The sequence below is a fragment of the Camelus ferus genome, chromosome 3 (genome assembly GCF_009834535.1).
Source record: "Camelus ferus isolate YT-003-E chromosome 3, BCGSAC_Cfer_1.0, whole genome shotgun sequence".
Taxonomy (NCBI): domain Eukaryota; kingdom Metazoa; phylum Chordata; class Mammalia; order Artiodactyla; family Camelidae; genus Camelus; species Camelus ferus.
In genome coordinates, this window is record NC_045698.1 from 25062432 (window position 1) to 25075031 (window position 12600).

Genomic DNA, 12600 nt, shown 5'->3' on the forward strand with positions numbered 1-12600 from the left:
TAATTTACCCCTCTGCCTTACCCTTTTCCCCTTTGGTAACCGTAAGTTTGTTTTCTATGTCTGTGAGTCTGTTTCTATTTTGTAAATAAGTTCATCTGTGTTGTTTATTTTATATTTCACATATAAGTGATATATATTTGTCTTTCTCTGTGTCTGACTTCACTTAGTAGGGTAATCTCTAGGTACTTCCACATTGCTGCAAATAGCATTATTTCATTACTTTTTATGGCTGAATAATACTCCATTGTGTATATTTGTACATATCTATATGTATGCCACATCTTCTTTATCCATTCATCTGTCGATGGGTGTTTAGGTTACTTTAATGTCTTGGCTATTATAAATAGTCCTGCTGTGAACATTTTTCTGTTTATGTATCTTTTCACATTAAAGTTTTTGTCTTTTCAGGGATATATGCCCAGGAGTGGGATTGTTGGATCATATTATTATTTTTAATTTTTTAAGAAACCTCCATACTGTTTCCATAATGGCTGCACCAGTTTACATTCCCACAACAGTGTAGGAGGGTTCCCTTTTCTCCGCATCCTCTCCAGTGTTTATTATTTGTAGACTTTTTGATGATGGCTATTCTGACTGATACCTCATTGTACAAACTCACTTCTGACTCAGAGGCCTGTGTGCTTAACTACCTCACTGAGCTTCATGCTTATTGATTGAATAAGAGTGTCTTGCTGATATTCTTACGTCCTTGTTCTCTGTTTTCCAGTAACCTTGCTCAGAACACAAATTTAGTGCGGCTAAACTTTTCTGGGTGTTCTGGATTCTCTGAATCTGCCCTGAAGACTTTGCTGAGCAGCTGCTCCAGGTAGGAGAGATTTGAGATTTGATGATAGAACTGTTATTTCAAATATACAATTCTCTCTCACATCAGAATAGAACTGGGTAAAATTTTTAAGCTCTTCCTAACTCTCCGAGCTCTTGATTTGGGTAATGTAATATCCTTCGCCTTCCAAACTTTCTGTCCAAACTCAGGAGCCAAATCAATTAAGTTTGCAAAGGATACTTGTGTAGTGATCTCTTTTTTCCCCTGTTACTATTAAAATAAGGAAAATTTAGTAGTGTGTTTATCAACTGTGTGGTTGAAATTAATCTGTTTACACCTGACTGCATAGTCAGGCTTTTTTCCCCCCATAGCATCTATAGACCTAACTTAACAGTTTTGATTAAATTGGTTATGAATTTGGGCGATTCCATTAAAAATACCTTTTACATTGTGTAATAATGTCAGTATATAAATGAAGGCTACAGAGTTACAGAAACTAATAAATGAGAGGGTACATGGTTCACAGAATACCCCTTACTGTGTGTGTGTGTGTCCTCTTTAATACCCCTTTGGTCTCTGTACCTGTTTCTCCTTAATGGTCTGTTGAAATTGCCTTTGGATAAGAATGTTATCAGTGAGGTAAAATGGCAGCCCTACATTTTCTCAGCAATGCCAGGGACGGAGTATGTAGTTTAATGGTTGGGCTTTTTCTTTGAAGCCCTCATTTTCTCAGTTAGCAGAGGCCAAAGAAGATAAAGTGGATTTTTGTAATGTCAGGGTCTCGTTATTAGGAATCCCCGGTACAACCCACCAGTGTTTTAAAGCATCTCAGATGATTGCTCATACTGTGTAGTTTTTGCTAACAACCTGGGAGGGTGAGAAAGAAAACAGGCTAGAATTTCTACATCTAGTCCTGGAGTGAGTTTGAGCCATCAGCCATCAGGCATCAGAATTGAGCGCTCCCCTCCATTTCCAGAAGGGGGCAGCATTCACCAAGCCCTTGACTTAGATGCCCTGGCAGCTTTCTGGAACAAACTAGAACAAGGTGGGAGAAGGCAATTTCAGGTGAGCTGACGTCGGAGCTGCTGAGAGAAGCAGAGGTTCTGTGCAGAAAATGGTAGGGACAGTCGAGGGCTTTGTGTTTTCTTTGCTTGCAGCCTGAGGCAGCGGTGCCTGGAGAACTCATTCCGGGCGATGGCTTCCTGCTTTCCTTATCACCCCTCTTGTGTGCAGGTTGGATGAGCTGAATCTCTCCTGGTGTTACGACTTCACTGAAAAGCACGTGCAGGTGGCGGTTGCACACGTGTCGGAGACCATCACCCAGCTGAACCTTAGCGGCTACCGGAAGAATCTCCAGAAATCAGGTGAGACCCTCCAGGCTGCTGGGCCCTTAACACTGGCAACCAGGACAACAGCAGGTCTGATTCATTGAGCATCTCCTGAGCGCGGGCCCCCAGAAGTTGTCTCCTACAATCCAGTGCATGTGTTCCTCTTCCCGTTTTTCAGATGAGGTGCGGCTGGTTAGAAGGGTTAGGTAAAGGCAAATGGCTAGTGGGATAGCGTCAAGGTTTGCATACAGAATCTAGAAGTGGAAACATTTATACTTTGAAACAATTTTTAAGCAGAAGAACTTCTTTTAATTAACTAAATTACTAGGTAAAACCCCAACATAAAAATCGATCAATGCAGTGTTTGATTAGAGTTAAGCAGTGATTCTCAACTGGGGACAGTTTTACCTGCAGGGGGACACTTGACGAGGTCTGGAGACATTTTTGGTTGTCATGACTACAGGGGGTGTTAACTGGCATCTAGTGAGTAGAAGCCAGGAATGCTGGCAAACAATGTTCAGGATGGAAGAATATCACACAAAAAAGAATCTGGTCTGGAATGACAGTAGTGCTAAGGTTGAAAACCCTGTTTATGAGTCCTCTTTCCAAGTTCATATTTATAGCTCTTACTTGGCAATTCAGTCTAAGAGGACAAAGAGATTATTTAGATGAACACAGGCATTTGAAGTCAGGTGTTGGGCGTGACAAGCGTAGCCTTTGTAAGCCTTAACATCCAGTTATGCTTTGTTTTCTTTGTCTGATGTTGACAAAATCTTGATTTGGCAAGATAAGTGTTTGCAAAGGGCAAGTTTTTTTTTTTAATTGAAGTATGGTTGCTGTGCACTATTACATATGTTACAGGTGTGCATAGTGAATAGTGAGTCACAGTACAGTTTTTTCAAGGTTATTCTGCATTTATAGTTATAAAATACTGGCTCTATTCCCCATGTTGTACGTATGACATATCCTTATAGCTTATTTTATACCTAGGAGTTCGTACCTCTTAATCCCCCATCCCTGGACTGTCCCTCCCCACTTCCCTCTCCCCACTGGTAACACTAGTTTGTTCTCTGTGTTTGTGAGTCTGCTTCTTTTTTGTTATATTCAGTAGTTTTCTGTACTTTTTAGATTCCCCGTATAAGTGATATACAGTATGTCTCTTTCTCCATCTGCCTTATGTCACTTAGCATTTTAGTGATTTTCCCTCACGATCTCGGGCTGTGGCCTCACATAGCCTAGTTATTTTACACCAGCCACACAAATCAGCCTACCTTCGTGTCCGGATGGTGTGTCAACTCATCCAAATATCCATGCTTTTGTTTATTATAGTTTTTATTATACGTAAAAAGATTTGAACCAAACATGTGCAGAATGTATCTTCTTAAAATCTAAGGAGTGTTTGAAAACTACTTCTCCAGGATATGATGCGTCCTCTGGTAAGTAAGTCAGATGTACAAGGCTGTAGTAAATAGCTGTGAGGTTCTCCTAAGTGACCAGGGGTTCAAGTCCTTTGCCTGTGCTTGAGTCCAGATGCCCATGTTCTCAGGCAAGGGGAACGTTTTCGTTAGAGATCTGTGAAAGCAGCAGTGGTGTCTTTCTTAACCACTCCCCTCCACACTCAGTATTCCTGTTCTCCATTTTTTCCCTTTGAACACAATTTCAAATCTGGTTATAGTCATTCTCAAATATACCTAAAACATGTAAAAACACAAAAACAAATCAACAACCTCACTAACATTTTGACAATCTTTTTCCTGTTAAAAACTGTGGGGGTTTTTTTGTTTGTTTTTTAGAATGGGGCATAGTGTATGGAATGCTTTGTGATATGTTTATATTTCAGAAAACCCCATTTCAGTAGCTACATGCAAATCATTCTCAGTGGCTGTGTGATATTCCATCAAATATATTTGGAATCATTTGTACTGATTCATGAATAACTTACTCAGTTGATCTCCTTGTAATGGATATTTAGAATCTTTGCAGTTTTTCCCTTTTATCAACAACCATGTCACAGACAGAGACGAATCTTTGAGTGCATTTCTAAGGATGAATTGCCAGGTCAAGGATTAGGCTCATTCTCAAACGCTGGCTAGTTCTTGCCAAGTTGCCTTCTGAGGATTTTAGACTGCCACCCATGAGGATCCTCTTCACTTTGAATCCCACCACTGCTTCTTCCCTCTTCATCACTATGAAAAGAGAAGACAGTGCCCTATGTACATTTCTGTCCCATTTCAGAATTTCCCACTTCTCTCTGGAGAGTTTTTCTGTACTGAACTGAGGTCCTGGGTGCAAGGTCGTGAAACTCTGCTGTAGGCAAACTGCTGTAAATGGTGTCCAAGTTTGGCTTAAAACACTTTTCTTTGTTCCTCCAAAAAAGAACAGATCGCCTTTTTACTGAGTTTTGGCAGGAATGAGAGGTAGTAAAATCCTGCTTGCTAGACACATTCAGGGCAAGACAGAGACGCAGAGTGTAAGTTGAAGTGTGAGTTTTCTTAATTATTCAATGAGAATCAAAGATTTTTGAATGGATGTCTTTTTACTATGGCGCACACTATTTCACCATATAGATGATAATATAGATTTTTTTAGCTCCTAGACTGGTGCCAGGCTGCCTAGGTTCAAGTACCCACCCTGCCATTAACTGGGTAGCCTTGAGCAAGTTGCTTAACCTTTTTGTTCCTCCATTTCGTGATCAATAAAATGGAGATAATAGTAGAACCCACCTGTTAGAGTTTGAGTAAGGAATACATGAGTCAGTCCATGGACAGGACGTTGAGTTGTTTTTGGCACATAGTGAGAGATCAGTCATTGTTGGCTCTTAACTATTCCCTTGTCCAGCCATCGCTGCCTCCCTGTGGGACAGCAGATGAGCACTGAATGAGGTCTTGGAGGACTTGGCTTTCGGTCTTGGGTTTGACTTTGACTTCTCTAGCTAAAACTGTCTCCCCTGTAAAGTGACAGGTTTCTAAGATCCCTTCTAACTCAAGTGAAGGGAAGGGGACAGTGAAGAGGAATCTTGGCAGTGGCTACTGTATACTAACCCTTCCCACCGAGGGAGGGCCACAGACAGAGACTAACCAGTGTCACCCCCAAGGTTTCGTTCTCTCCCAGGTGGCGGCAAAATAAGACTGTATCTGATGATGGGTTTTGCGGACGGTTGGTTGGCTGGCGAGATGATGGATCACTCCAGGTTGTGTTGTGCACACCTTCATTTTTCAGTCACTCATGAAACAAATGTTTATTGAGCACCTGTAATGCACAAGGCCCTGTTCCAGACTTGGGACGTGTGGATTTGAACAAAGCAGATAAAGTCATCCTCGTGATGCTTCCATTTGGGTTGGGGAGCTAGATGATCAACAAGTAACAAAATGTTATGAAAAGAAGGTAAAAATGCAAGGAGGAAAAATTTAAAGCAGAGTGATCAGGTAGAGGGTCACAGGGAGGGGTCTATTTTGAGATGGATGGTCACAGAGAAGGCCTCCCTGAGGAAGTGATAACTTGCGCACAGACCTGAAGGAGTGAGCCATGTAGATAAGGAAGGAACATCCTAGAACTAAGGACCAGCAAGTGCATTGGGAGGAAAGTCTCACGTGCTACTTTTGTAATCAGAAAGCGAATTAATAAATGTTATTTGTTTTTTTTAAATAGACAAACTTTATTAATGTTTGAGGTTTCTTCCTCTTGGAGCCTCCCCACACTGGGGAGCCAGTGTGGGAGGGGGGGCAAGGAGGACAGTGGTGGGAGGTGAGGTAGCCAGGGGTTCTCTGAGCCAAGGCAAGAGCTCTGTTTCAATTTCTTCCTAAGATGGGAGGCCCCTGGGGTATTTTGAGCGGGGATGATATGATCCAACTCACCTTTTAAAAGTCTCCTTCTGGTGCTGTGTTGAGAAAAGCCTGCTGGAGACAAGGGTAGTAACATTTGAGGAAGTAAGGAATAATGCGATTTGGGGCGCATTTTGAAAGCCAGCCTAACAGAATTTGGTAACAAGTTGGATGTGGGACATGAGGAAACAGTCGAGGGTGACTCCCAGGCTTTTGGCCTCGGCCGCTGAACCAGGGAAGTTCCTACTTACTGAGCTGGCGAAGACTTTAGGGAAGGAGCAGATTTAGGGGAGGAATCAAGTGTTTAGTTTTAGGAGTAAATTTGGGAGGTCTGTCGCATAGCCCAGCGGGTAAGCTGAGGAGGCAAGTTGAAAATGCAGGTCTAGGATTCCGGGGTGGTGCTGAAGACATAGCTGTGGGAAGGGAATAACAACTCGAACATTAATGAAAATTTGTCTATTTTTAAATAAATAACACTATTGATTCATTTTCTGATTACACAGTTAACGCATGTGACTTTCTCCCAAATTCTGAAAAGTTCTCTCTGTTCTCATCACCCTTGGTAACTGCAGTTATTGTTTGAGTGTATTTTCTTCCAGCCCCAACCCCCTTTCTTTCTGTGTGTGAGTTTGTGTATAAATATGAGTTTGTGGGTTTTAACTAAATAGAGATTATAGTGCGTTGTATACATTTTGCTCTGTTTTCACTATACAGTATATCCTGAGTATTTTTTTATGTCACGAAATGTCATTAAAAAGCTTTTTAAGAGCTACTGTTAGGTATTAGAAGGGATGGAGTTCAGCCTATTAAACTAATTGGGGGACCATTATAACTGTCACTATAATGAACGTCTTCATGAACATCTCTAATTATTTTTCTGAAAGTGGAATTACTGAGGCAAAGAGCAAAGTGTGTAATGCCCTGAACACTTAAAAAGTATATATATCAGTTCACCCTTAAAAAAAACCAGTTAGTTCTTCTGAAAGGCTAAAATTAAATATCTACTTTTAGTATACGGAGAGGGGGGACCTGCTCTATTGTATTTCACCAATTCTGGGCATTGTAATAGGATTTGTTTTTCATTTGATGGTGGAAAAGTAATGTTTTAATTGTATTTTGCGTTTCTTGCTCCATTTTTATGATGTTTATTTTACGAAGTATCTTTTCATTTTCTTTGCCTGTGTTATTGGTTTTTTTCTATCTTTTTTAATACTTTTTATATAATAAAACCATTAACTATTAAAAGTATGTTGGAAACTTTTATTCTCAGTTTTCTGATACCTCTTTAATTCTGTTTGTGTTGCTTTGCTTTAACATGGTAGAGTTTTTAAATTTTGTGTAGTAAATTATCAATTATCAATATACCCTTTGTGTGTTCTTTTTTGTTTAGAAACTCCTTACCTATCCAAAGATCCAATGAATAATCAGTCACCCATATTTTTGCATTTAGAAATGTTTAATACATGTGGAATTTATTTGGATATATTACTTGAATTGGAGAAGTAGATTTTTTCCAGTTGAGATAGCCATATTATTTTTTAATAATCCATGATTTCCCCCACCGATTTTGAGGGCTACCTTCATAACAGGTTGTTTCCTTATATATTGTAGTGTTTGGTTTTGCGTTTTGCTGTTGTGAACGGGATTATTTTCCCCCTGTATTTCCAGACAGCTCTTGCTGCTACATGGATAAGCTATGGATTTTGTTAACCAGCACTTCACACAGTTAGTTCTCTTACTGTTTCCCGTAGTTTTTCACATGATTCTCTTGTATTTTCCTGGTAGAAAGTTTTATATGCCAAGGTGAATTTTTTGTTTCTTTCTAATAGCATGTGACTCTAATTGCATTGTTCTGAACGTCCATCACAATGTTGAATGAAGTATTGATAGCACAAATCCTTGTCTTGTTTGTCATTTAATAAGGACCATTTTTTTTTTCTAGATGTCTCTACCCTAGTTGGAAGATGCCCCAATCTTGTCCACCTAGACTTAAGGTATGTTTTTGTTTATTTATTTAAGAAAGAAAGGAAAGAAAGGACAGGAAAGGGAAGGAAAGGGAAGGGAAGAAGGGAAAGAAGGCAAAGAAAAGAAAAGAAGAGAAAAGAAATGAAAAAAGAAAGAAAAATCATGATTGCTAATTGAATGAGAAAAGGATCTTAATTCGGTGAATTGGTGAATTGAAGGAACTACGTGGTAGGCTGTTCCCTGTCTTCTCTGTCTAGGATTGCTGGAGAGGTTTTGAATGCTTTCTTCTGCTCTGTTACAGCGATAGCGTCATGCTGAAGCATGACTGCTTTCAGGAATTTTATCAGCTCAACTACCTCCAGCACCTATCACTCAGTCGATGCTATGACATAATACCTGAAACTTTACTGTAAGTATTTTTCTTTTTCAAAGCTAGCAGAAGGCAGGGACCAAAAGAGATGTCACGTGGTGTTAAAATCCATTATTGTTAACAGCAGATATTGAAAACTTAAACATAAAAGCAGTGTACCACAAACTGCTTAGGAAAGACCTGCAACATAGGAAAACCCAAGGCAAATTCTTTTTGCTTAAAATGTCTGGTAAAGTTGAGTTGATTGAGGTAGTTGACTAACCATTTATTTAGCTGTGAGCAGGTTTAACTGTTAGAATACTATATAGCACTTTTGGAGGACTTCTGAAAGAAGATAGCCCTTACTCCCAGGAAGCTCAGGGTACAAAGGGGGAGGCAGACCCTGGGCATGTTTGTGTATTTCCGAAATTTTTCAAATCAGTTCCATTTGATTCCAGAAATCTTCATCTGAGCTTAGAGGAAAAGTACTGTCATCTTCTACTGGTGTCTGTCCTGGATGGTCAAGGAATGAGAGAAAGAGAAATATTTAAGTAGTAAATATTGTAAGAGTGATGCGCTCTTTGAAAAGGTGGGAGATTGAGGTCCAAAAGAGTGGAGTAACTTACCCAAAGCTAAACAGTGAGTTAATGGCTGAGCTGGGTCTACATTCTAGGTCTCCTGGGACACGTGCAAAATTATCTGGTAGCTTTAGAGGGGTTGATTTTGTACCTTAGCAACTTCCACAAAATCAAGGCAGTGCAAAGAAAAAAAGGAACCTGGTCCATCTTCCTTTTAAGAAGTGCTATACCCAATCATCCTGGGAGTAATAGCATCTCTTTAGTTTCAGAAAGTTCTCCTGTATTTCAAAGGGCTGGGAAATTCTTCCCATGCCAAACCTAGGTGTATAGCAGTTTTCTTGAAAAGCACAAGAAGTCAGTTTCTCGGATTTGGTCTGGTGCCCTCCTTTCTCATCCCAGCCAGTGTGCCCTCAGTGAGGCTGCTGACCTCGTGTAAGCTCACTGTCCACGTGAAGGTAACCAAGTTTCTGGTTCCTGCAAAAGAAGTGTGGTGAACTTGAACCAGGAATTTAGGTACTCTTCAAATTATTGGTTTGGACCTTATGAATTAGTTTCAAGAATTAAGGAATAAATCAGGGGGGAAGGTTATAGCTCAGTGGTAGAATGCATGCTTAGCATGCATGAGGTCCTGGGTTCAATCCCCAGTACCTCCATTAAAAATAAATAAACAAACTTAATTACCATCCCCCAACCCCCGAAAAAAAAAAGAATTAATGAATAAATCAGATACTTCAGTTCTACAGAGTTAACTAATAGGATTAGGGAATCCGGTGGTTATATTTTTTAATAGATCAGTTTAATTAATCTTGGGGTTTAGGGGCTGAGCTGGTATCTCATTTGGAAAAGCACTGCCTAAAAGAGTGGCTGGTATTCAGTTTGAGGGCTCTCCAATGTTGGGGTCTAAATTCATATACATGGAATTCTTATTAAAATCTCCTGCCACTTGAATTTTCTAGTGTGCAAAATTCCCAGGAGCCTGATGTGTCCACCCAAAAAGGTTTCTCTGTCATCCGTTCTTTTCTGTCCTCACCATCTGGGCTCCAGCTTCATTGCCTTTGCAGCCCGGGGAGTGCAGTGATCATTTTTTTGATTGCTGTTCTCGAGATAATCTACCCATGTGTCACTTCTGTTCTTTCTCTCTAGAGAGAGAGAAGCTAAGCAGGTAATACCAAATCCTTTCTCCTGAGCAGAGGCTCAGGGGAGGCTCTGAGCCCTCCCACAATATTTTCATCCAGTGGGATGATAATGCCTGCACGGTGATACCTGCAGTGTAATTTGATGGCTCAGGGCTTAGGTCTGAAGTCACAGACCTAGGCGTGAACCCTCATTGCTTTATTAGAACTGATTTGCCTAAATATTGTCTTGAAATAAGGGAAACAGGGGCATCAGGAGTTTAGCTACAGAATAGAGTGAGGACAGACAGAAGAGAGATGCTGTCCTTGAACTTTCAGGTAAAAGATTATGTTTTTTTTTAGACATTTTGTAAATGTTGTACTGGTTTACCTTGTGAATCCATTAACATGAGCTTGCTGGTACCCTGTCCTTAAAAGTTTCTCAAGATAAAATGTTTTGCCCTCGAGTCTCAGTCATCCTGGCAGCTGATGAATATGAAATGCATAGTAAGAATTCTAGGATCTTCAACAGTAACTTCCAGAAAGCCACTTATGCTATAGAGTTTTCATTTCTTATATCAGAAGTGGGAAAATAAAATTCAAGGGTCTTTCTTCTGTAATGATAATTAATGGTTTAAAATACTTGGGAAACTTGGTTTTTCTTCCTCAGGACATAACCTCATTGTATTTATCCTCTAACCCTTTTAAGTGGCCTGATTCCTTCCATCTAAACTTTCTTCTAATTAGTCTGTATTTATCCTTCAAGTAAGAAACCCAAGCCGGAGATGGTATAGTGATCTGAGATTAGGAGAGACAAAAAACTCTTGTTGGAGAACTTGTAGTTAAGGAATTTAGGATTTTATGAGGAAAACAGGATTAGGTAGATGAAGTAAGGGGTAAACCTGTGAAGGGGTTTTGTTTACTTAATCTTTTGTTTACTAAAACTAAACGGAGACACTTAAGGCATAATCAGTATCACTTTATTCTTCTTAAATTAGAAATAATGGCTCTAGTACTATATTCATTTCCTCCCCTTGTTTCCTTTTCAGTCATTTCCGTGGTAGTTTTATTTATTTATTTATTTATTTATTTATTTATTTATTTATTTATTTTTTAAGATGTAATTTTTATTTTACAATTCCTGTACAAGGTTAAATTGGGTAGGTATTGGGGTTTTTTTTCTTTTTTTTAAACATTTTTTTATTGAGTTATAGTCATTTTACAATGTTGTGTTAAATTCCAGTGTAGAGCACAACTTTTCAGTTATACATGAACATGCATATATTCATTGTCACGCGTTTTTTTTTTTCGCTGTGAGCTACCACACGATCTTGTATATATGTCCCTGTGCTATACAGTATAATCTTGTTTATTTATTCTACATTTTGAAATCACAGTCTTCCATGGTAGTTTTTAAGAGATATTTGTGTGTGTGCTCTGTGGTTTTGTAGGTGATACACGTACAAAAGCCTTTTTTTTTCCTTCTGGTCTCCTGAAAATTGTAAAGACTTTCTGGTTTCTCAGCTTGGGAATGATCATTCATCCAGCATCCTGTCTGATATTACAGCTCTCCATTCTTACATATAACACCCGAGTGTCTTCCGTGAGTCTAGAGTAATTTCTTTCTTTACCAAGGCTCTTACCCAATGCTGTTGCAGGAACATTTCCCTTTCTGTCATCTGCCATTCCCCATTTTCTCATTACCCCCTGTAGTTTTTTTTTAAAATACTATCCACTGCAGAATGACTTACAATTTGGCTACTCTGGATATCCCAGCACCAAAATTCTCATGGCTGTTACCAAGTTCTCACTACTCAGATTTCACATAAGAGGGCTTTCAGGCAGGGGCGGGATTGCCTGAAAGCAACTAAGTGATAATAAGTATAAACATCTATGTATCTACCTTTCTCTATATTCCTGTTTATATTCCAGAGATTAGCTTCCTTTAAGAACAACAGCAGTTTGTTCCTCCTGCTTTTTTTTATTCTGTTGTGACCTCCAGATCTTATTGCCCCCTTAGGAACACCAAGCACATTTATTTTATTTGGCTAGTAGTTTTGTTTTCTAAATTACCCTTCATCTTGTATGCAGCTAATATATATTAAACATCCATCATGTTTAAGACAGTTTGTTGAGTGCAGAATACATACTCTTGGAGGAGTAGGAAGAGTCGGAGAGCAGGTTTAGCAGGGAAGGTCTTAAGGCCAACTGAACAGTCTGAGGTCTGTAAACACGAGGGAAGTAGCAAAGGTTTTTGTGCTGGGGATGGACAAAAGCTGAGCTAGGCTTTCTGAAGACACGTTGGACGTCAGGATGGACATGAAGCTGAAAGGAAGAAAGATTGGAGGACAGGTGACAATTATTGTAAGGAAAGTTTGTTTTTTAAGTAATTACTGGCTATATGGAAATATAAAAGATGCTTCTAATTCTAGGTCATGGATGTGCTCATTGACCTGCAGTGGGATTTTGTTGACATTCCAAATCAAATATTCCCTTTCCTGAGACTTCGTACTGTGTGTCCCAACCTGGAGCAAATACAGATCAGAGAGATGAATGTCTAAGCACACAGATCTGGGTTAAGAAAAAAGAATCATTACCCAAAAGTATTTGCTCTGGGGAAACAGGCTCCCTTTTATGGGGGACCAGAATTTCACTGTTGACAG

At 39.5% G+C, this 12600-nt stretch overlaps 1 protein-coding gene across 2 annotated transcripts in view; it reads left to right on the forward strand.

Annotated features, from left to right (window-relative positions):
- The window catches only part of SKP2 (S-phase kinase associated protein 2), a 31455-nt gene that overhangs the window by 16224 nt on the left and 2631 nt on the right, over positions 1–12600 (forward strand). For both annotated transcript variants that reach the window (XM_032471009.1, XM_006185130.3), the window contains exons 6-9: positions 728–826; positions 2018–2148; positions 7876–7927; positions 8200–8307. In XM_032471009.1, the coding sequence (XP_032326900.1) occupies positions 728–826; positions 2018–2148; positions 7876–7927; positions 8200–8307 (390 nt within the window). The remainder of the gene's footprint in view (positions 1–727; positions 827–2017; positions 2149–7875; positions 7928–8199; positions 8308–12600) is intronic.